General features: G+C 41.5%; 1 protein-coding gene across 1 annotated transcript in view; it reads right to left on the reverse strand.

Annotated features, from left to right (window-relative positions):
- The window catches only part of GRB14 (growth factor receptor bound protein 14), an 83532-nt gene that overhangs the window by 50226 nt on the left and 8314 nt on the right, over positions 1-24992 (reverse strand). The window contains exons 2-3 of the mRNA XM_089660613.1: positions 4334-4490; positions 2249-2370 (exon numbers count right to left, since the gene is read on the reverse strand). Of these exons, the coding sequence (XP_089516739.1) occupies positions 2249-2370; positions 4334-4490 (279 nt within the window). The remainder of the gene's footprint in view (positions 1-2248; positions 2371-4333; positions 4491-24992) is intronic.

Raw genomic sequence — 24992 nt, forward strand, 5'->3', positions numbered from 1 at the left:
GATTAATTATTGAACATGCAGTATGCAGAAATGAAAAATTGGAGCTTGTGATTTATATAGGAAGAATGAGGGATTTTTATTTACAAAGCATTAATAAATGAAATTAGCTCCAAAATAATTAAATAATTATTTGATCACTTTAACAAGCAATCTCAGAAAAAATGGAAACTAACAAGATGTTTAGAACATTGCCCCTAAGTTATAGTTAGAAAAGTTCACAAAGTTTGCTTTAAATTTTCCATGATACCTTGCACCCAAATCAACCAAGCATTTAACAGTACCCTGAAGGGAACTGAAGTGATTTTAAAGGCTTGTTTTTTCTAAAGAAAAAATAACAAACATGTCCATACTTACCAGTTGTGTGCAGGGGTTTTGCACAGAGCAGCCTTCTTAGGTCCCCCACTGACACTCCTGGCCCCTCTCTCCTGTCAGGTGACCCCACAGCAAGCAGCTTGCTATGGGGGCACCTGCTGCTTCATGGGTCCATTCACACAATGAGCAGTGGCTCAGCCCCATCCCCGCTCTCTTCTCATTGACTCACTGGCTGTGATCCTCATTGGCTTCAGTCTTAGGAGAGGAAGTCTCGGGATAGCCGAGACTCCAGTGCACATCGCTGGATCGAGAGAGAGCTTAGATGAGTATTGGGGGGGCTGGGGGGGATGCTGCACAGAGAAGGTTTTTTATTTTCATGCATAGAATGCATGAAGGTAAAAACCTTGAGCCTTTAGAACCACTTTAAAGTATTACTAAACCCAGGACCCTGCATTCACTATATCTGGTCTCTCACAGTACACAGAACATGGAAATGCAATTATTTTAGTAAATGTAAACTGCTAAATACCTTTTCTCATCAGCAGTTAGAGCAGTCTGGTGACTTCAGCAGAGCACTGGTTAAAGCCTGTAGAAGGAGTTATCTTTCTGTTCTAGAAGGATGCAAAACCCCTGACCCTCTGTCTGGACAGTGCTGTTTGGCCCTGTGCTGATCACATGCACTCTCCCAAGAAAATAAAAAACCTCTCTAGGATTACACACTAAGCTGAGCATGTGCATGTGGCTACGGGTTCAGTCTGTCTTATCAGGAGATAAGACGTGGACATTTGAACAAGAGGACAGGCAGAGAAAACAGGATCAAACAGCCTTTTTACACAATGCAGGGGATTAACCCCTTAGGCTCCACAGTGAGTATACCAAGCATGCTTTACTGCATATACAGACCGATTTTACTGTTGTGGGTTTAGTAACACTTTAAGCCTCTTGACAGGTATCCCCTACCCTCTGCCCCTCTGCCTCCCTTAGACAAATACTTTTCTGCTTGGAATGCATCGATGTTAACAGCTTCATCATGACAAACCTCTGCAACTTGGTCTGCAGACAACTAAAAACTATGTCAGAGTTTCTAATCCTTCCACACTCTAAATATAGCTGGACATTAAAGTAGTAGTAGGTTAAAGAACAAAAATATTATCAATATTATATGTGATTTCTATAGTGCCAAGAGTTTGCACAGCACTTTACAAAATAAAGGGAAACAGTACAGTTACAATACAAGAGTTAGGGGGACCTGCTCATCAAAGTTTACTGTCTAAAGGATATTTATGTATTCTTAACAAGCCTTAGATTGTACGCCCCTTGAGGGTTAGGGACTGATGTGAATGTACAATATATATATGTAAAGAGCTGCGTAAATTGATGGCGCTATATAAGTACCTGAAATAAATAAATAAATAAATAACAAGCAGTAAATACATTTTTTATAATAGTCCTCTCTCATATATTTTCCTGCAGCCACTTTGGAATTAATCATTTGCATTTTTTCAGCTAAAGCTTCTCAATTTTAATTTCAATTTCTCTCAGTATCTCAACACCTCCATCCTAGCAGTAACTTAGCAGCCTGGCAGTTTTAAATTCTCTGTAAATATAAAGCAGGTGCACAGAAAAAGGAAAGAAAAAAGAAAATGCCAAGATCCAACCTGAAGGACATGACCACTTCTCTTGTGAATGTCAAGGATACATTGGTCCACAGTGGATATATCAGTGAGGACTTGTTTTAAAGCTCATTTACTGCTTGTTAAGAATAGGTAAATATGTCCATAACCTAGCCACGGTTTTGCTTTAAAGACCACCACTATTAGAAACATGTTCTCAAGAGCTAACTCATACCTAATCAGATAAATAAATCAGTTATAGTTAAGAGTAAATTCAAGTGCTTATTCACATGTACTGTTTCAATTTATAGTATGGAACCTACCTCTGGATTTTTGAAGAATTCATACTTTGCATAGTATTTTCTAACACAGAACCTGCAGTCCACTTCCATGTCCCACTTTGACTGCACTTCAATAACCATCTCCTGATCCTCTATGATTCTCTCTGTAAATAAAACATATCTGCTTACATCTGCTGTTGTAGCTGGTGTTTTAAAAATCATACATTGCAAGTTTAGGCAATTTGTGTCTCTTATGGTAAAAGCAGACATATTACAGTGTTTCAGATTGCTAAAATGTAGTAATGCTGTTGAGATTTAAATGGAAATATAAGATGAATTTTCATCTACTGTATTCGTTTATTATAATAAAGAATAAAAATAAATTGATTTTAGTCAAGTAAATATGAATTATTGCATATAAATACAGGGGTTAGGCAACAAAATGGAAACACTACATGGTTTGCAGGGGAGACATGTTTTGCATTGAAAGTGGAAGTAATGTAACATTCTTTTGTTTCCGCTGTGTAATGAGACACCTAGCTAACAGGTAGAAAGCCTCACTTTTGTCGTTTGCTGTGGGTGCTGCTAGCAATATTTATTTATTTTATTTATTTCAGGTACTTATATAGCACCATCAATTTACGCATCGCTTTACATTGATATATTGTACATTCACATCAGTCCCTAGCCCTTAAAGGGCATACAATCTAAGGTTCCTAACTCACATTCATTCATACACATACTAGGGCCAATTTAGAGAAGATCCAATTAACCTACCAGCATGTCTTTAGAGTGTGGGAGGAAACTGGAATACCTGAAGGAAACCCACGCAGGTACAGGGAGAACATGCAAACTCCAAGCAGGTGGTGTAGTGGTTGGGATTCAAACCGACGACACTAGTACTGCCAGGCGGAAGTGATAACCACTGTGCTGCCCAATATGGAGTCATGTGAGATACCTACTGAGCTTCAACGAGGACAGAGTATTGGTGTCCATGTAGCTGGTGCCTATGTGACTGATAAACATCTTCTGATAAGCATAAGCACGATCAATATGGTCAAAAGTGACTGCAGAACTCAATCTCAGTCCCGTGAAAACTTAGATTAAGCTCTGCAGTCACTTTTGCAGCAGTTGTTTTCTTATTCCAGGTCACAATGTCCTTTTGTCTCTTTCGGTCAGTTGGCCATGATGACCTATGCTTATCAGATGACGTTTTCCCAGAAACAGTATATGCCGTCATAACCTCACAACACGGCAAAGAAATTGGCAACTTCAGTCACAGAGGCACAGCTGAGCGGGCAATAATTTGCCCTCTTTGAAGCTCAGTAAGCTCTGACACAGGAGCAGACTGACCATTTGGAAACTCGGGCACTGCCCGAGGGCCCAGGGTCAGTAGGGGGCCCCATGAGATGCCCCTGGTACCTTTTTCATAGGCTTTTTTGAGTTTGGGCAAGGACACAGGGGCCCCATGATCCCCTATTGCCTGGGGGCCCCATGAGTTGTCAGTCCGCCCCTGCTCTGACATGACTCCATATTACTAGCAGCACACACAGTGAATGACGAAAGTGAGGCTTCCCACCTGTTAGGTAGGTGTCTCATCACACAGCGGAAGCAACAAATGTAAAAAAAATCACTTCCACATTCAAGGCAAAATGTGTTGTCACTTTCACACCTTAAAATCATGTAGTGTTTCCATCTTTTTGTCCAAACCCTGTATTTTGTATTCTCATCTACATTCAGCAGTTGGATAGCTAACAAACTTTTTAATATACTTCATTTATAACCTTTTCTTTCCCAAGAAAAGTCCTGTCTTTAACAGAGCACAACAGCTCAAGCTAAAATCTATGCACAAAAATAAATAAGTGAAGTGACTCCTCCACCTTCCAAATTGATTATGTGCACATCAGAAGTATTGTATAAACAAAAGAAAAAACACAAACTTACAAATAATTAAATAAAACTGAGTCAATGCCATTATTGTTTCCCTTTAAATACTGAAGCATATCAGCTGTAATTTACTATGATACAACCAAAAAGATATATGTCATATCTGTTTATCACCTTTCTAACAGGTATTTTTGTGTAACAGTAGATATAAGTGGAAAAAATGTTGTGAAACAATCTAACCTAGACAAAGTGAAGAAAGCTGTTCGAACATCGTCCAGTTCTGGTCATCAATGTAATGGTTCTTCTGGATCAGCAGTTGACACACATTCAGAGCTGTCATATCATTTGGCACTTCCAAGGCCCTGCTAGTGCCATCTTCATTGAAGACTTTAATTACCTGCAGTAAAAATAGATAGTATATATGAGGACTATTTGAATATTAGTCCAATTAGATACAATATTGATGGATTATGTGTTGCACCTTTCTAGGATTAGGTAAATTTAGTTATGACTCACTGCATCCAGGGGTGCTACATTTTTGTTGTTAGGTAAATTTAACTTGGCTCACTGTAATCAGAGTGGCTGTTTGTGATTGTTTAGGTATGTTCCTTGTTTCACAGGTTGAAGGTTTGATTACTCCTTTTGCAATCTAGAAGTCTCTGGGTGGTACTGGAACATACGTGTGGAGTAAAACAAATGAGCAACATGAATATTTATACTGTCTCAGCCAGTCCCTGTGGGAAAATTGCAAACATGGGTGCTGGGAAACTGTAAAAATAGTTTGAGACCTGGAACAGAATTGTCTTGTCCCTGAGGAGGAAACCACAGCATGGAGGGGCAGATCCCCCCCTCAGGCCACCTGCCACGTGTTTGTGCTCATTGCAGTTCTAGCTAGGCGAGCTGGGGGGCTGGGTTTTCCTGGAAGTTGCTTGAGTTGACTGAGGGGGCCTATTTTCTGTGGATCTGGTCTTGTATTACAGGGAGAAAGAAATCCTAGAGACTGTGTGCTGTTGCCAGCCCCCTGGTGTTAGAGAGCAGCTGTGGACAAAGTGTCCAATGTCCAGAAGAGTTCAGTCTATTTAATTCTTAGCGAAAGGACTTTGCTTGGACTGTCTAGTGAGGAAGATTAATCTCCTCAAGCTCTCTTCTACCACACTTAGTCCACTCTTTTACTTGTGCAGAGACATGACTCAAAGTTCTACAGAAGAGAATGTGTCCTCCTATTTGTATATAGTTCAATTCCCTAACCCTTACCAAGTTGCTCAAAAATAAAAACACCAAAAAGAATACCCCTGGCCCGTTCATTGACCCAAAGAGTAACTGTGACTGTGAGCCTGGCTGTGGGGCAACTATGGGGAGAAGAACACTTTCAGCTACATAGTTCAAGTCTGGAAGTGTGGAATTCAGATTATATAGTACAGAATTCTTAGTCAAGGAATCAATTAATTAAATTTGCTGACCCTCACTTGTTTGCCACCTGCCTAGGCCAGGCCCATATTTAAGTTTGGATTATGATTTGATCTTATTTCATGTTGAAGCTAGGATTAGTTCTCTTGTAACTATGTTTGTTTGCTTACAGAGTAAGTCTACCCAAAATGGCTGGCATATTAACAAATTTGTCGATATCTATAGATACATGCACAGTTTTATGTACTAATCATTTTGGATTCTCAGTAGAACACTGTGTAGGGCTTGGCGTGACTGTGACATAGGAAGCTGATGTTTCTAATCTCCTCAACATGATCCCACAGCTTTCAAAACATTGCAAATAATCAATGTTTGGTCCTCCAAAACTAAGAAAACTATTTTGAAGGATTTACCAATTAAGACAAGGAAGTTATGGAATACTCTCCAATGCTAAGCATAAAGACATTGTTAATGGTGAAGACTTTGAAACGAATGGTCATAGCCACTGAGCCCAAATATGTGAGACATTACATTCCACCAACAAAATGGCAGCCTTTAAGGACTCGCTTCCACCTGGCACATGTATTAATGTGCATCACATTTATGTGCATTGCTATGCATTAGTAAGTGCTTTATTTTATTTTTTAAATAAAGTCAGTCTGAATTGACTTAAGTGGCACACTGCAGGTCAATGTACACCCGAACTGCAGCATGCTAGAGTTTTGGTCACTACAACACAATGTAACACAAATCTATGATTTTTCATGTGCTAGAGAATGCAATAAAATGCATCTGGTGGAAATGTTAGGTAATGGTCATAATCACATTGCTTATCAACATCCTAAGCTTCTCTGTGCTCAGCCATTGGCTGCAAGTGCTGATCGGATGCTGATTGGCTGCTGGTTTTTTAGCATGCCCATTGGACATAAGCTGGACATTAGGCCAGCTTCTGTTGAACAGGCTGCTGTACACATTTGCCAAATGTTGGCTGTTTTATGTTGAGCCGGCCAATACCAGCCAATATTCGGCCTATGTGTACCAGCCTTTAATCCATTGTCTTGACTTATGCATCTTTATATATGCATCCTCCTATTGCAGGTATAATACATATGGTCATTGATTCATTGACATAGGTGTCTACCCTACATAAAAGGCACAACAAGTTCATGTCATTAAATACACCACATCTATGTTACAGTCCACACATTTCCTAGGCACAAACGTCTCTTTTTATACAGATGCATTTATCGAGTAACTGATTTTAATGTTATGTATACATAAAAATGATGGCATACCTATTTTTTTTTAAGTTAGCCATGAATTATACATACAAGTTGTAGTTACACTAGGTACCTTTAAAGTGGCATATTCAAATTGTTTGGAAATCATGTTCTTTATATGTTAATAGAGTTGTTGTTATGGTGTTTATTTCATAGATGCTTATGGGGAGGAGATTTAATATCCATTAGATATTCATAGTCATTCTACCTGGGGGCAGACAATTAAAGTCAAATCCTCTGGATACATCATGGTAAATCAAGCAATGATAACTTACCTTAATACTGATCTTGTCATCCTTCAAAGCTATTGATTCCCTGCATTGGGCTTTGCACCCAATATACGGGAGTGCTAAGTACACAGGTACGTCTAGAAAAAACAAAGGTGCACAGGCCCCACCAGGTACATTGAAACATGAACTGTGTATTTTTGCTAGCTATAAGCACAAAAATGCACTTCACACCAAACTAACTCATGAACTTACATAGGTGTTCTTGATGTGCTACAGATAACTCCTAGTCAGGGGCAAACTGACCATTTGGAAACTCGGGCACTGCCCGAGGGCCCAGGGTCAATAAGGGGCCCCATGAGATGCCCCTGGTACCTTTTTCATAGGCTTTTTTGAGTTTGGGCAAGGACACAGGGGCCCCATGATCCCCTATTGCCCAGGAGCCCCATGAGTTGTCAGTCCGCCCCTGCTCCTAGTTCCCCTCAAGTACCAACAAAGCAGATTATTCCTTTGGTTGAAAAAAAAAATGTGTTCCGTTTTCAATCTTTTTTTCTTCTCTCTGACCTTGACATTCTCATTACTCTACCCCTGTCATTCTCAGATATCTTCTCAGAGCACCACAATACAGTACTTGTTTCCTCCTAGTTCCGGGTGACATGTGTCAAACAAGGACTGATGTACTTAGTCATACCAAAACACAATACAAACCTATTATTTCCAGGCCCCACCCCCACCCTTCCAGATCTATTTCTTCTTGTTTCGCCTTGTTTAATTTTACTGATTTGTAATCTGTGTATAAAACTGTTCTGTTATTCTTTCTGTTTGTTTTTCCTAGTTTTACTAAGTGAAGTAATGTAAGCCTTAAACATTAAGATGGAAATACTAGATACGTAAGCTAACCTAGGTAAACACATGTAAAAACTGTACAATGAGTATAATACAGACAGACTTGAGTTTCAATGGGCTGTGGGGGCACTGATGAGCACCGTCCTAGTCCACTAACATGTCCTCCGGCTTCCAAACAAAAAGCCTGTACGGAGGTACAGGCTAAAAGTCAGAGAACATGTCTGCAGGAGCACACATCACACCCTTGATCTACTGATCGTGGGTGCAATGTTTTCCAGGCTCCTGCTGGAAAAAAATAATGCGTACAAATTTTTTTCTGCAAAAATATATGCATTAATAATTTTTTCCATAAAAGTGAGCTCAATCTTTAATATTCTAGTTTTCAGGAACAGAGTATACAGGTGAAACTCGAAAAATTAGAATATTGTGCAAAAGTTAATTTATTTCAGTAATGCAACTTAAAAGGTGAAACTAATATATGAGATAGACTCATTACATGCAAAGCAAGATAGTTCAAGCCATGATTTGTCATAATTGTGATGATTATGGCTTACAGATCATGAAAACCCCAAATCCACAATCTCAGAAAATTTGAATATTACATGCAATCAAGAAAACAAGAATTGTACATAGAATAATAAAAAATATAAGCATGCATATGTACTCAGTACTTGGTTTGGGCCCCTTTTGCAGCAATTACTGCCTCAATGCGGCGTGGCATGGAAGCTATCAGCCTGTGGCACTGTTGAGGTGTTATGGAAGACTTGGATACCTCAATAGCGGCCTTCAGCTCTTCTGCATTGTTCGGTCTCATGTCTCTCATCATTTTCTTGGCAATGCCCCATAGATTCTCTATGGGGTTCAGGTCAGGCGAGTTTGCTGGCCAATCAAGCACAGTAATCCCACAGTCATTGAACCAGGTTTTGGTGCTTTTGGAAGTGTGGGCAGGTGCCAAGTCCTGCTGGAAAATGAAGTCAGCATCCCCATAAAGCTCGTCTGCGGAAGGAAGCATGAAGTGCTCCAAAATCTCCTGGTAGACGGCTGCATTGACCCTGGACTTAATAAAGCACAGTGGACCAACACCAGCAGATGACATGGTTCCCCAAATCAACACAGACTGTGGAAACTTCACACTTTACTTCAAGCATCTTGCAGTGTGTGCCTCTCCATTCTTCCTCCATACTCTGGGTCCTTGGTTTCCAAATGAGATCCAAAAGTTGCTCTCATCAGAAAAAAGGAATTTGGACCACTGAAAAACAGACCAGGTCTGTTTTTCTTTAGCCCAGGTAAGATGCTTCTGACGTTGTTTGTTGTTCAGGAGCAGCTTGAAAAGAGGAATACGACATTTGAAGCCTACATCCAGGATCCGTCTGTGTGTGGTGGCTCTTGATGCACTGACTCCAGCTTCAGTCCACTTCTTGTGAAAGTCCCCAACACTTTTCAATGGCCTTTTCCTGACAATCCTCTCCAGGCTGCGGTCATCCCTGCTGCTTGTGCACCTTTTTCTTCCACACCTTTCCCTCCCACATACCTTTCTATTAATGTGCTTTGATACAGCACTTTGGGAACTTCCAACTTCTTTTGCAATTACCTTTGAGGCTTTCCCTCCTTATGGAGTGTCTCAATGATGGGTTTCTGCACAACTGTCAGGTCAGCAGCCTTTCCCATGATTGTGATTCCTACTGAACCAGACTGAGAGACCATTTAAAGTCTCAGGAACCCTTTGCAGGTGTTATGGCTTAATTAGCTGATTAGAGTGGGACACTTTGAGCCTAGAATATTGCACCTTTTCACAATATTCTAATTTTCTGAGATTGTGGATTTGGGGTTTTCATGAGATGTAAGCCATAATCATCACAATTATGACAAATCACTTCTTGAACTGTCTTGCTTTGCATGTAATGAGTCTATCTCATATATTAGTTTCACATTTTAAGTTGCATTACTGAAATAAATTAACTTTTGCACGATATTTATTCTAATTTTTCGAGTTTCACCTGTATATTGTGACATTATGAAAGGCAAGGTGATTGATGGAGGCTATGCATCACCTCGCATGCGTTCATATCTGGGAGACTAAGGTGGAGTCCAGTCCGGGTTTTCTAGGCCACTTTGGCAGAGTTGGTTTCAGACCGGATTTTGCAGTCCACTGATGACCACCAGCAGGTGGTATAAATAAAGCAGGACTGGAGCAAGAAGTTGCTCTTAGCCTGGGACTCAGGGAGCCATACCTGAGAGAGCTGTGGATGAAAGAGTTTGCTTTGTACAAGAAAGAAAAAGGTTTGCACGCCGTTTTTCTTTGTTGGTGACAGGGAGAAGCCCTTCACCTGTGAGATAGGAATCTCCTCTGTTTAGTTAGTGCCTGGATGGCGAGGGTTTATTTTCTGTTATGTTTTGTTTATGATGCATGCAACCTTTTAAAATAAAACTGGCTACAAGACAGATTTTTAAGATAGACCTGCCGTCTGGACTACCTTTTTCCCAGGGAAGGTGATCCCCTACCTGAGCTAACCCCCACATATGGTGGAGGATGCGGGCAACTTCCTGAGCAAGTGGGAAAATGGAGGAGGTGATAAGAGCCTTGCTGCAGGCCACTGCAACCCAGCAAGAAACCAACCGGCACTTCACAGAGGCCACTGCAGTACAGCAGGAGGCAAATCGCCAGTTTGCGGAGGCTCAACGAGCAGACCGAGAACTCCTTAAGGAGGTGGCCCAATATCTGGTGGAATTAAAGAAGAAGTCTGCAGGTCCGCTGCCAGTGGAACAGAAAATGGTGCGGGCCAGCTATTACCTGAAAAAGATGACGCCTGCAGATGATGTGGAAGCCTTCCTCACAAGTTTTGAGATAGTTGCTGTTTGGGAAGGATGGCAAAAAGAGCAATGGACGGGGCTGCTTGCACCATTTCTGACAGGTGAACCTCAAAAGGCCTATTATGAACTGGAACCAGATGCTGCCCAGGATTATGAGAAGCTGAAGGCTGAGGTCTTTGCACACCTGGGTGTCTCCATTGCAGTCCGGGCTCAGCGGATGCATCAGTGGTCAAATAGTACTGACAAGCCACCATGCTCCCAGATGTTTGACTTAATACATCTCACCAGGAAGTGGCTCCAGCCAGAGACGTCAGCCCCTCAGGTTGTGGAACATGTGGTCATGGACTGGTATCTGCATGCACTCCCTGCCACTTTGAGGAAGTGGGTCAGCAATGGAGACCTTAAGAATGCAAAGCAGCTGGTGGACCTGGTGGAGAGATATACGGCAGCTGAGGACTTGTTGCACTCATGTGTGCCCCACCCCAAGGTCACTAGGGGTGAAAAACTGCCCGGAAGATCTGGTAAGACTGTTCCAGGGGTCAAGGGCTCAGAGAAAAACTACAAGACTGTTGCTTCAGACAATGAGACTGTGGGCTCAGGACCTGGAGACTGGCCAAACAGGCTAGGAAGGTTCCTGAGACCGTTTAGAGGTCTGGGTGCAGAACCTATAAAGTGTTATCATTGCCATGCATTAGATCATATTGCTGCAAACTGTTTCCTAAATGATGAGCTGATGCAAAGTGAAAATGCTTATTTAGAAAAACGCATGTCTCTTTTTGGACAGGTAGTATGTCAGGAACACATAGAAAAACAAATGTGTGTGATTTCAATTGATGAAAAGCCAGTAACTGCTCTGCTAGACTCTGGTAGTGTTGTGACCTTAGTCAAAGGTGGTTTTGTAAACCCTGCAAGGTTACACCCTAGCACTATTGGGGTTATTTGTATACATGGTTATACATGTAACTGTCAGACAGCTATGGTTGAGATTGATACTCCCTGAGGTCCTGTGACAAATTCAGTAGGAGTGGTACCCTAACTACTCCATGAAGCCATAGTTGGGAGAGATTTTCCCCATTTCCGGAGGTTGTGGGAAAAGGAGAGGACTCAGGAGGACGGAGCTCCCCCTGCTAGGGAAACACCTGAACTCACTCCTGACCCCTCTGGCTGCAAAGTTGAAGCAGAAACTGTTGGTGTGTCCAAGGAAGAGGTAGATCCTTTTCCTTTCTCTGTAATGGCTGGGGAGCAGGAGGAGCTAGATTCCAACCAAGAGGTTGAGGATACTGAACAAGAGATTATCTCTGGCTCTAATGAGAGTGGAGAGAATGTGGTGCCTGACCTAGAGGTCAGAGAAGAGGATTTTTATATGGAACAACTGAGAGACTCCACACTTAATAGAGCCCGGGAAAATGTTAAAATCATTGATGGGGAACCTGTTGAAACTGATGCAGGGGTGTCTTTTCCCTACATGGCTCATAAAAATAGTTTGCTGTATCAAGTGGTAAAGCGAGGGGAGGAGATGTGGAGCAGCTAGTGGTACCCAAACCCTATCGCCGGATGGTATTAGATTTAGCCCATAGTCATATAATGGGTGGACACCTGGGTATAGAGAAAACTAAAGAGAGAATAACCCAGAGATTATTTTGGCCTGGTTTACATGCAGATATCAAAGATTATTGTGAGTCATGCCCAGAGTGTGAGTATTCTGCACCTTCACCCAATTTTCGCAGTCCACTGGTACCTTTACCAATAATTGAAATGCCTTTTGAAAGAGTGGGCATGGATCTAGTGGAACCAGTAGTAAAGTCTGCCCGGGGCCATCAGCGCATACTGGTTATACTGGACTATGCCACAAGGTATCCAGATGCCATTCCCTTGCTTAATGCCTCTGCTAAGACTATTGCCAGAGAGCTTGTTCAGGCATAATGTAGGTTCACAGCAATAGATTTCAAATGCAAATACCACACTTAGAATCAACTCCAGACCTTTTACCTGCTTAATTGATGAAAAAATAACAAAGAAGTAGCCCACACCTTCCCATGAAACAGCTTTTGATGCAATTGTCCAATTACTTTTGGTCCCTTGAACAAGGGGGGATGGCTACTCTTAAGAGCTGTAATTCCTAAACCCTTCCTCCAATTTGGATGTACATACCCTCAAATTGCACTTAACAGAATGCCGTACGCTTCCCAAATAAAGCAACACATGTTCATACTTTTAACATGGCAATTTTGCACTTCTCATTCCATTCCCATGAATTTACTTTCTCACATCTTCCCCTAACACATCACCTAGAGCCTCTTGCAGTCAACCAAAAATAAATAAGTGAGGGGGGAAAAGAGGGGGAAGGAGAGAGGAGGAAAGAATAAGAGAGGGAAAGAGGAGTGAAGGGGGGCAAGAGAGCTTGGACTCTCCCATGATCAAGTAACATGCAAGCAGCCAGCATCTGAACTGATGTAGCCAGCTGCAGGCTATATTTTTCAAATCTGCTGCTGTTGGCCAATGCCCACACAACCCCTCCATAATTCTACAGCAAGCAGTATTTTGAATCTGCCACCATCATACCCTGATCCACAGGCTCAGCAGGCAGCTGTCCATAATTGTATTGAACACTGGGGCTGTTGGAGTATGGACAAATACACTAACCTGCCGACTCCTATCTCTGCCCACCACCTAACAGACATGTAGCAAAGAATAGGGGTTTCAGAGCACTGTGCTCGGTTTTGTGCTGCAGGTCTGATAGATGGCAAAATAAAACAAAGAGCAGGCAGTTCTAATGGTAATTAGGACCCCACCCTACATGCCCAATGCTAAATATGTCCCTGCATGACAGTGCTTCTAATCCTTTACTACTGTGTACAAAACAGTATAGCTACACTTCAATCTAAAGAAAACCGCAGCTTAAAGTATATAGTATATCAAGGCAAAAAAAAAAAATTATTTATTACATCTTCTTAATCCTCCCCACATTTATTCATTTAAAAGTGCTGTCAGTACAGAAAAATAACTATTGATCTGCCAGAAATTGTGTGTGCTTCTGTGTATTTGGGCCGACAACAAATTGCCTTTACTTCACTGAAATCCCAACTAAAGTTGTCGGCCTGAACTGCTAGACTACAGAACTTTTCCTAACCCCCGCTCCTGTCCCACTCCACATGCATACATAGATTTCCTTAACAGCAAACTAAAGCTATAAATTACTAATTAGCACACTAAAAAGTTCTAAATAAATAAAATAAAATAAAATATCCCAAAGAAAAAACACTCACGTTCACCCTTGAAAGCTACACAAAAAATTATCAAATCTTTTGTTTTCCAAATTAAATAAAATTCATAAAGTATATATATATATCCCCAAGTGTGATTCCAAAAGACTATAGTCATCTTTTTTTCTTCCAATTATTTCTTCCAAATTTTTGGAAGAAATATTTTTGGAAGAAATAATTGGAAGAAAAAAAGAGGACTATAGTCTTTTGGAATCACACTTGGGGATATATATATACTTTATGAATTTTATTTAATTTGGAAAAGCAAACTAAAGCTGCTGCTTTGACTACCAAAAGCCTGCAAACATGCAATGGGGCTGATTTACTAAAACTGGAGAGTGCAAACTCTGGTGCATCTGTGCATTGTATTCTAACTTCAGCTTGTTCAATTAAGCTGTGACAAAAAAAAAACTGGAAGCTGATTGGTTTCTTTGAAGAGCTGCACCAGATTTTGCACTCTCCAGTTTTAGTAAATCAACCCCTATGTGCAGGCAAAAGGCTTTTGGGAGACGAAGCTCTGGGGAAGTGTCTCTGTTACTAAAGGCTGACTAGGGGTTGACCTTCCAACAGCTGCCCCTGGAAGAATTTGACATACTTGGTGATGACATCAAAGGGAGTGAAGCTGAAGAAGTTGATCCTTTCTAAAGGAACAATGTGAAAGAAAATAATAATGCTGGGATGTGTTCTAGAGAGAGAAGGGGAGAGGAAGATTTAAGGGAAATATTTGAGCAACACCTGGACATACCATTTGAAAGGATCTAAGGAGGCTGAGTCCCCTACATACAGAAAACATAAACTTATTGTGAAGAATAGTAACACTTTATTAAATATTTGTGGTTAAAAGATCAATGTGGTTAGCCTTTGCCTTGCAACACTGAGGTCCCTAGTTCAATTTCCATCCAAGACACTATCTGCATTGAGTTTGCATGTTCTCCCTGTGCTTGCATGGGTTTCCTCCAGGTATTCTGGTTTCCTCCGACACTTCAAAGACATGCTGGTAGGTTAATTGTTTCCTGTCTAAAATTGGCCCTAGTATATGTATGTAGGCGTGGGAGATAGGGAGCTTGGATTGTAAGCTCCCTAAGAGTAGGTACTGATGTGAATGTACAGTATGTAAAGTGCTGCATAATAAATAAAAAGAAAAAGTGATTCTGACTTGAAACTGTAAAAGTAAATTTTGCATTGTTTAATTCACGTTACAATTTTGTGATCTTGTATGGAATGTGTCAGATTCCCTAATGCAATCCACAAACAACAAATGCAGAAAAATCATGTTGTACTGGCCAATTTAAATTCAAAATGGTAATGCTAAGTAATTATAGAAATGTTGACCTTTGTGCTCCTGTTTCAAACATTGTGATACAAGTCTTCATTAAATTCTCTTGTCTTGACTCTGCACCATTATTGTGTACCACCAAGAATGGATGGATTTATGCTTTGGTGTGTGTGTGCAAAAATTAAAGGACATTTCAGTCATTTCTGACCTTTTGATCAGGTTTATTTTATCCCTGCCAAATGCAGTTAATCTCTATTTTAATATACATCAGCCGAGATAATGAATTAAAAATGAAAAGTCTAATTAACTATTTAACCACCAACTGCTGTACTTAAGGGCAAGTATATAAGCTGTAACAGAAAGAGTTTTTAGCAGCCACTCTCATTGGCCTTAGAACAAGCTAACTTAATGAAATGATCCTTCTTTCTGATACTGAGCAATAGGTTCAGATGACTAAGTTATATGCCAGTTACCGTATATGATCCTTATTTTCATCCTTGTGATTGCTATTTCCAGCTCCCATTTGCTCCCTTTGCTGAAAATAACTATGTCAAAGATTGGCTGGTGTAGCCTAGTACATTGGGCAGAACTATACTCTCTAATATTTGGTTCCGTATCTGTGAGCACCAAATGCAGGTAAGTTACTTTGAGCACAGAAGAATATTTTTTCCAACCTAGATTATAGTGTCATCATATTGCATTTGTCATCATAATGTCATCATATTGCATTTGTCTTATCAACTTTAACTTTCACTATGTAAATAAGGCACCTTCACAAATTACGTGCACAGGGAAAGTTCCAGTGTTCTTCCAAGGTCCATCAGAAACCACCAGGGTAGAAGTGTAATATGAAAGCGTTGAGTGATGGTTCTCACAGCAAAGAAGCTTTGTTTATTGAATTCAACATGCAGTAAAAAATATTGCAACTACAAACGTTTGCAGATCTCAAACAGTTAAAATACTACAATAACTATGATTAGCAGAACAGTATGGGTAGTCTGTCACATGAATGTATAAAATAGTTACTGGTCAAGGTTTCTCCAGCATACAGAAAATCCTTCCCAGTCATACAGTGAGGAAAATAATAATTTGATCCCCTGCAGATTTTATAAGTTTGCCCACTTACAAAGAAATTAAGGGACTATCATTTTTACCATAGATGTATTTTAAATGATAGAGACAGAATATCAACCAAAAATCCAGACAAAATACATGATACAAATGTTATAAATCAAGTTGCAGTTCAGTGAGTAAAATAGGTATTTGATCCCCTACCAACCAACCAACAATAATTCTGGCTCCCACAGACTGGCTATGTGCTCATATTGTACACAGATTAGTCCTGTCAATGTAAGGAGGTGCTCCTAACGACAACTCGTTACGTGTATAAAATACACCTGTCCACAGAATCTATTTCTTGGGCTCCACCATTGGCAAGAGCAAAGAGCTGTGAAAGGACGTCAGGGACAAGATTGTAGACCTGCACAAGTCTGGAATGGGCTACAAGGCCATCAGCAAGAAGCTTGGTGAGAATGAGACAACTGTTGGAGAGATTATTCGCAAATGGAAGAAATACAAAATAACAATCTATCACCCTAGGCGTGGAGCTTCATGCCAGTTTTCGTCTCTTGGGGTAAGGATGACCAGGAGAAAAGTGAGGGATCAGCCCAGAAATACACGGGAGGAGCTTGTGATTGCACTCAAGGCAGTTTGACCACAGTCACCAAACAAACCATTGGTAACACAATACGCCACCATGGATTGAAATCCCGCAGCACCTGCAAGGTTCCCCTCCTCAAGAAGGCACATGTAAAGGCCCATCTGATGTTTGTCAGTGAAAATATAAATGATCCAGAGCATAATAAGGAGAAATTGCTGTGGTCAGACGAGAGCAAAATTGAGCTGTTTGGTGTTAACTCAAATCGCCATGTTTGGAGGAAGCAAAAAGCTGACTATTACCCTAAGAACACCATCCCTACAGACAAGCATGGAGGTGGAAACATTATGCTTTGGGGCTGTTTCTCTGCTACAGGCACAGGCCGAGTTTGCCGCATTTAAGGGCCAATGGACGGCGCCATGTATTGTAAAATCTTGGTTGAGAACCGTCTTCCTTCAGCCAGAACACTGAAGATGGGTCGTTGATGGGTCTTCCAGTATGACAATGACCCAAAACATACCTCCAAGGCAACAAAGGAGTGGCTCAAGAAAAAGCACATTAAGGTCGTGGAGTGGCTTAGCCAGTCTCCCTGACTTTAATCCTATAGAAAATTTATAGAGGGAGCTGAAACTTCGAGTTGCCAAGTGACAGCCAAGAAACCTTAAGGATTTAGAGAAGATCTGTAAAGTAGAGTGGACCAAAATCCCTCCTGAGATGTGTGCAAACCTGGTAACAAACTGCATGAAATGTCTTACCTTGCCAACAAGGGTTTCTCCACCAAGTACTAAGTCATGTTTTGCTTGTGGATAAAATACTTGTTTTACTCACTGAACTGCAACTTAATTTATAACATTTGTAGCATGTGTTTTTTCTGTTTTTTTGGTTGATATTCTATCTTTATCATACAAATATATATGAAAAAAATTATAGACCCTTCATTTCTTTGTAAGTGGGCAACCCTATATAATCTGCAGGGGATCAAATGATTCTTTTTCCCACTGTATATGCAACAGGCTAGCTATCATGTACTTACCACTAAACCTGTCCTTGGTAGTTGCCTTGACCAGTCACAACCACTGGCTGGATCTGTCACCATCTACAGGAAAACATTCTGATTTTCTCAACACACTCACCTAGTGAATTGCTCTCCTAAGAGTTTCATTGTTACATAGTTACATAGTTAGTCTGGCTGAAATAACACAAAAGTCTATCCAGTTCAACCATTTAAAAAAAAAGTTATAATCCTACATCCACAGTTGATCCAAAGGAAGGCAAAAAAAAACAGCAAAGCATGATCCAGTTTGCTCCTGCAGGGGAAAACATTCCTTCCTGATCCCCTGAGTGGCAATCAGATATTCCCTGGATCAACCTTACCTATAAATGTTAGTATCCAGTTATATTCTGTGTATCCAAGAAAGAATCCAGGACTTTTTTAAAGTAATCCACTAAGCTGGTCAGAACCAACTCTTGAGGGAATCTATTCCACATTTTCACAGCTTTTACTGTGAAGATACCTTTCGTGTTTTTAAATTTCTTTTCCTTCAGATGTAAAGAGTGCCCCCTTGTCCTCTGTGATGACCTCAGGGTGAATAACTCTACACCGAGTTCACTATATGAACCACTGATGTATTTATACATGTTGATCATATCCCCCCTTAATCTCCTCTTCTCAAGAGAGAATACATTTAGTTCCTCTAATCTTTCCTCATAGCTGAGCTCCTCCATGCCTCTGATAGGTTTGATTGCCCTTCTCTGTACTTTCTCCAGTTCCCCAATGTTCTTTTTGTGAATTGGTGCCCAAAATTGAACTGCATATTCCAGATGAGGTCTTACTAATGATGTGTACAGGGGTAATATGATATCTCTCTCTCTGGAGTCTATACCTCTTTTAATACAAGAGAGGATTTTGCTCGCCTTAGAAACCGCAGCTTGGCATTGCATGCCATTATTAAGCTTGTGATCTACCAGAACTCCCAGATCCTTCTCCACCATTGACTCCCCTAGTTGTACCCCCCTAGTATGTATGATGCATGCATATTCATAGTCCCTAAGTGTATCACCTTACATTTATCAACATTAAACCTCATTTGTCACATAGTTGCCCAATTAAACAGTGCATTGAGGTCGGCTTGTAAGTTGAAGGCATCCTGTAAGGACGTTATTCTACTGCACAGCTTGGTGTCATCTGCAAAGACTGAAATGGTATTTTTAATGTCTATGCATGTTCTTAAAACTGGAAACACTGACTTTTGAATCTCATCTATTTCCTTAGTTTTGACAAGAAGAAGGTATGCACAGATTAGAGAGGGTTAACTTAGCATTTGGGGACATGGCTGATATCAGGGGTAAGGTTGAAGGCTATGGGTATATAGGGTTAAGTATTAAGAAATGATTTAGGGCTAAAGTGTAGGCATTACTTTGTGGGTTAGGGTAAAGCTTAAAGTGTTCCTAAATCCACATCAATAAAAACTATCAATAAATGCTGTATTACATGCTGTTCATACTCACCCAGTCACTATGGGATTCATTTTCTGTATTCTGAAACAAAACAGTTTTTTCCTTCTGTTCTCTGATTCACCTTTCTGTTCCATGTCCCCACTGTAGTTACTAATTTTGCAGAGCAGTGTAGGCAACTAGTGCAAATGCTCAATTTTCAGTGTTTTTCTATCATGAACATTTCCTCTCTATCACATCTGAGCAGACCATGTGACTATAGAGCCATACATGTTGGTGTATACATGGTGGAAAATGGCAGCCCCCTCCTCCTCCATGCCCACTAACCAGCTAAAACAGCCAGGGTGAGATACTACATCTTGATTGATGGAGGCTTTTCATCCCTGTTATTCTAAGAGACAGGCTGGAGGGGCATGACACAGCCTGTGACTGGTAGAAATCCACCCACACAATATGTGACCGGTAGCAGAGGACTAAAAGCTCCTCCTGTCACTGTTTTCTTGAGAAAGAGCTATGTCACGTAACAGCTTTATATCGATTAGGAAAAAGGGTAATTTGATTTTTTTTAATTCAAATAATTACAGTGACATCATTCATATATAGAAAGAGAATGGATAATGTAAATTACCGTATTTGCCGGCGTATAAGACGACTGGGCGTATAAGACGACCCCCTACTTTTCCTGTTAAAATATAGGGTTTGAGCTATACTCGCCATATAAGACTACCCCTCTTCCAACACACAGCAAATAAATATGAAAAAACATCAGATTTGATTTCAATATGGTATGCTATTTCAGTATGGTATTCCAATGATGGGGTGCTATTCCTCCCACTGACACCAATGATGGGGCACGATTCCTCGCTCTGACACCAATGATGGGGCACTATTCCTCCCACTGATACCAATGATGAGGCACTACTCCTCCCACTGACACCAATAATGGGGCACTATTTCATCCACTGACACCAATGATGGGGCACTATTCCTCCCACTGATACCAATGATGGGACACTATTCCTCCCACTGACACCAATGATGGTGCCCCATCATTAGTGTCAGTGTGTGAGGAATAGTGTCCCATCATTAGTGTCAGTGGGAGGAATAGTGCCCCATCATTAGACAGTGGGAGGAATAGTGCTCCATCATTGGTGTCAGTGGGAGGAATAGTGTCTCATCATTAGTGTCAGTGGGAGGAATAGTGCTCCATCATTGGTGTCAGTGGGAGGAATAGCGCCCCATCATTGGTTTCAGTGGCAGGAATTGCGCCCCATCATTGGTGTCAGTGGGAGGAGGAATAGCGCCCCATCATTGGTATCAGTGGAAGGAATAGTGCCCCATCGTTGGTATCAGTGGCGGGAAAAGTGCCCCATCATTGGTATCAGTGGGGAGAATAGTGCCCCATCATTGGTGTCAGTGGGGGGGGGAATAGTGCCCCATCGTTGGTGTCAGTGGGGAGGAGGAATAGTGCCCCATCGTTGGTGTCAGTGGGGGGAGGAATAGTGCCTCATCGTTGGTGTCAGTGTGGAGGAGGAATAGTGCCTCATCGTTGGTGTCAGTGAGGGGAGGAATAGTGCCTCATCGTTGGTGTGAGTGGGGGAGGAATAGTGCCCCATTATTGGTGTCATTGGGGAGGAGGAATAGTGCCCCATCGTTGGTGTCAGTGGGGGGGAATAGTGCCCCATCGTTGGTGTCAGTGGGGGGGGAATAGTGCCCCATCGTTGGTGTCAGTGGGGGAGGAACAGTGCCTCATCATTGGTGCCAGTGGGGGAGGAACAGTGCCCCATCGTTAGTGTCAGTGGGGGAGAGGAATAGTGCCAAGAGTGTCACAGCATTGTGCTGCTGCACACTTACTGGCCACTCCCTCACTCGATTTTCGCTCGGCTCTGCCTCCTTGCCGGTGATTGGTCGCCTGTGTGCCTTTCCAGTGCTGGTGCCCAATCACCGGTGAGGAGGCGGAGCTGAGCGGCCACGCGACCATCGAGCTGCTGAACTGAAAGAAGGAGCAGCCACACTTCCTGGACCGGATCGTTGTGGGACCGTGTCCCTTCCGCCACCGCGTCGCCCCTCGAAAAAGTGCTGCCCTGACACCGGCTCGCTGTATACCAGCGAATAAGACGACCTCCGACTTTTCAGAAGATTTTCATGGGTTAAAAAGTCGTCTTATACGCCGGCAAATACGGTAAACAGTGTATGTTTAGTATTATAGGGCTAAGTATTTGTCACTGTTTTAGGGCTAATATTATGTGTAAGAATTATATTTTTAAGGTTAGGTAAAGGGTTAAGGTTACAATACAGTTTTGTTTTAGGGCTAGGGAGAGGAAATGCTGAAATGTCACAGTTAGGTTATGTTTAGGGGTTAGGGCCTGTGAAGGCCCACTTTTGTTGTTTTTTTCAATGAAAACTTTGGAAATGGTATGGCGCTGGCTTCTTTACTAGGGGCGTTTAGGTCAAACAGGGACTTTTGATTTTACAGGTATAAAAAGGGATGCTAGCGTGGCGGTAGTGCATGCAGTAGTAAGTGGCAAGTGTGTCCTATTATTGCTAGGCGGCGCACATGTCGCGGGCCATTTCAGAGACCGTTAATCAAGATGGCAGACACCAGTGTTGGTGAGTGCATGGAACAGCTTGTGGTGATGTAGTTTCTTATGAATGAAGGCGCAAAACCTACGGATATCAGGAGAAGACTTCAAGCATAGTACAGTCATGAAAAGCTCAGCTGCAGCAAGACATTTGAATGGTGTAAACGTTTCAAAGATGACCGTATGTTTTTAGTGACTTGGCTATGGTGGTTCCCAGCCCACAGCAGTCATACCTGTGAACATTCAGCACGCCTGATCCTGGATAATTGAAGCATAACCTGTCGTGAAATTGCACAAGAGACAAATCTTTCTGTGGGAACAATGAACACAATCATTCACAAACATCTGCATTTTTGAAAAGCTAGCACGCACTGGGTACCAAGATAGCTTTCCTCTTTTGATCAGCACAGAAGTGATGTGCATATGCGTCTGCGGAAAAAAGGCCTGGTTTTATCACTAAGGGTGTCCTGTTTCTCCAGGACAACACACAAGCTGATAATGCTCACCGCATTACATGCACATTACAGCAACTTGGCTGGGAGGTATTGCCACATCCCTCTTACAGCCTGGACTTCGTGATTTCCACCTGTTTGGACCTATAAAAGAGTTCTTCAGAGGTCAGCATTTCAGCACTGATGACGAAGTAAAGCAGGCTGTCCTGTAATGGTTCAGGTGTACTTACAAATCTTTCTATGTCGAAGCTTTCCAGGAATTAGTTAAATGCTGGGATAAGTGTGTAAATGTAGCAGGGGAGTATGTCGAAAAATAAATGCAGTTTCCACTCATTTAATTTTTTTTCCTTTTGTTATATAAACTCAAAAGTCCCAGTTCAACTTGAACGCCCCTCGTAGATATATAGCTTGTGTGACAGTACATACATTGCAACACATTTCTTATAAACCTTGCGTTTAGAGCAAGGAATCATGGTTTACTTACTGCAGTACATGTTCAAGCTGGTTAGTTGATTCACTCGGACAAGAGTTCCTGTTTTCATTGCAAAGCTTACCACAGCTGTTATTACATTAAACAGAAAGAGGAATTGGCAATGCTAGACAGCAGCATTCTCAACAGCACAGACTACATTATTTCTGCACTACAAGAACATCATGTGAAAACCTGCCACTCATTATTGGGAATGCAGTAGGCAGTGCTGGGACAAGGTCATCCAGTGCCCAGGGAAAAGATGACAAAACTGCACCACCTCCTCTGTGATGTGCATACCCATTCGTCTTACTAAAGCTTGATATGTGCACCCAATGCGCATCCCAATTGTCATACCCAGATAAAGAGTGTAGGAGTCAGAAGTGTGTAACATACAGAGTGCACAGGTCAGAGGTGTGTAACATACAGAGGGCACAGGTCAGAGGTGTGTAACATACAGAGAGCACAGGTCAGAGGTGTGTAACATACAGAGTGCAGGGGTCAAAAGTAAGAGTAAAGTACACAAAGCAGATATGACAATATTTGGCAAGTGAAGTTTTCTTTTTCCTTCAAAATATATCTTATCCAGGGGCGGACTGACCATTCGAGCACTCGGGCACTGCCCAAAGGCCCGGGGTCAGTAGGGGGCCCCATGAAATGCCCCTGGTTCATTTTATAGGCTTTTTTGGGTGTGCTTTGAGTGTGGGCAAGGACACAGGGGCCCCTTGATCCCCTATTGCCCGGGGGCCCCATGAGTTGTTAGTCCGCCCCTGATCTTATCTGATGATTTTTTGATGACTATGGTTATTTAAATAGTGGAGTTATAATGTTTGGTTTAAGATGGAAAATGAGAACAAATTGTACAAATAGAGACCACCTTGTTAATCTGTAAAACAAATCTCTCTTTTTACTCTTTTATTCCTTCTTTTCTATTATTAAAAATTAAATGAATAAATAAAATTTACTAGCTTCTTACATTTCTCTGGAACAAATTTCCCAGCTTCACCATGATAACAGTTTCCATACAGGAGAGCTTCATATTCTTTTTTTAAGGTACCCTTATGGAAACTTTAGGGGCAGACAGTAGGCTTGTAAAACCATAGCTATAGATGCAAAGGCAGGCAGATCTAATTATGTCCCCAAGGGAAATAAGATGCCACCAGTTCATTCAGCCCACCTGAATTTACTCATAGCCATTAAAATCATATTTAATTTCTACAGTAAACCTGTGACACTAACACTAAGAAGGACGCTAAGAAATACCCGGATGTGGCAATTACTGGTAGGATAAGAAGCCACTAATACCAAAATTAAATAAATGCAAAAAATTATTATAAAACACATAGGTATGCATTTTTGCATTCAACATTTGGCATAATATTTATAGGTTAGGTATACCAATCATTTTTTTCCAATCATAAAATTCCATGTCCCTGTGTAATATTACATCTTTGTCATTATATGAGCATTAGACAACAAACACCAGTGTTGACATGTGCAATCAAAATTTAGCTCTGTTTGTTTAATGAGTACAATAATATGGGCACAAGGCAGCACAGGGAACTCTCAACCTGATCTGCCTGGCCTCTGTTCCATCGCTATAAACAAAGCACAGAGTTATTTTTAGCCTCCATCATACAATAGATTTTATTAGGAAACAAAGCACCTGTAGCACCATGGATCGTGTAATGAAATGTACTGTATGCAGGTCTGTTTATTTCTACAGCAGTTTCCGACAGTAACTAGAATCATGCGATGTTCTGCTATCACAGTATACCATATGCACAAATCAGAAAGAATACTCATTTTGGGGTTATAATGTTCTCATTGCCAGGATGAGTTGAGCTCACAGAAGGCCTCGGTGCTATAATGCTGCTTTTTACCAGTTGTGCACCCTACCTTCCTATGAGGCAACGGTTCTTGGTGACCAGAGGTCTCAGAACTCTCTAAACAAATGGCCAGTTTACTGCCTTTCAGACTTTAGGGGCCAGACTTTGGCCAGTGGGAGTAATAAATGGCCCAGTGTCAGTGTGAGTGGACAATGTCTCAGGCTTGGTGGTCAGTTGTAGTCCATTCAGCAGCTGTGGTCAGTAGGAGGAGGAATAGTGTCCCTTGACTGGTATTAACCCCTTTACACCGGCGCCTCCAGGCCCTTTAACCTCCCTGGCGGTATGA

The sequence above is a fragment of the Staurois parvus genome, unplaced genomic scaffold (assembly GCF_062004578.1).
Source record: "Staurois parvus isolate SC_StPar_1 unplaced genomic scaffold, SC_StPar_1.0 ptg000031l, whole genome shotgun sequence".
Taxonomy (NCBI): Eukaryota; Metazoa; Chordata; class Amphibia; order Anura; family Ranidae; genus Staurois; species Staurois parvus.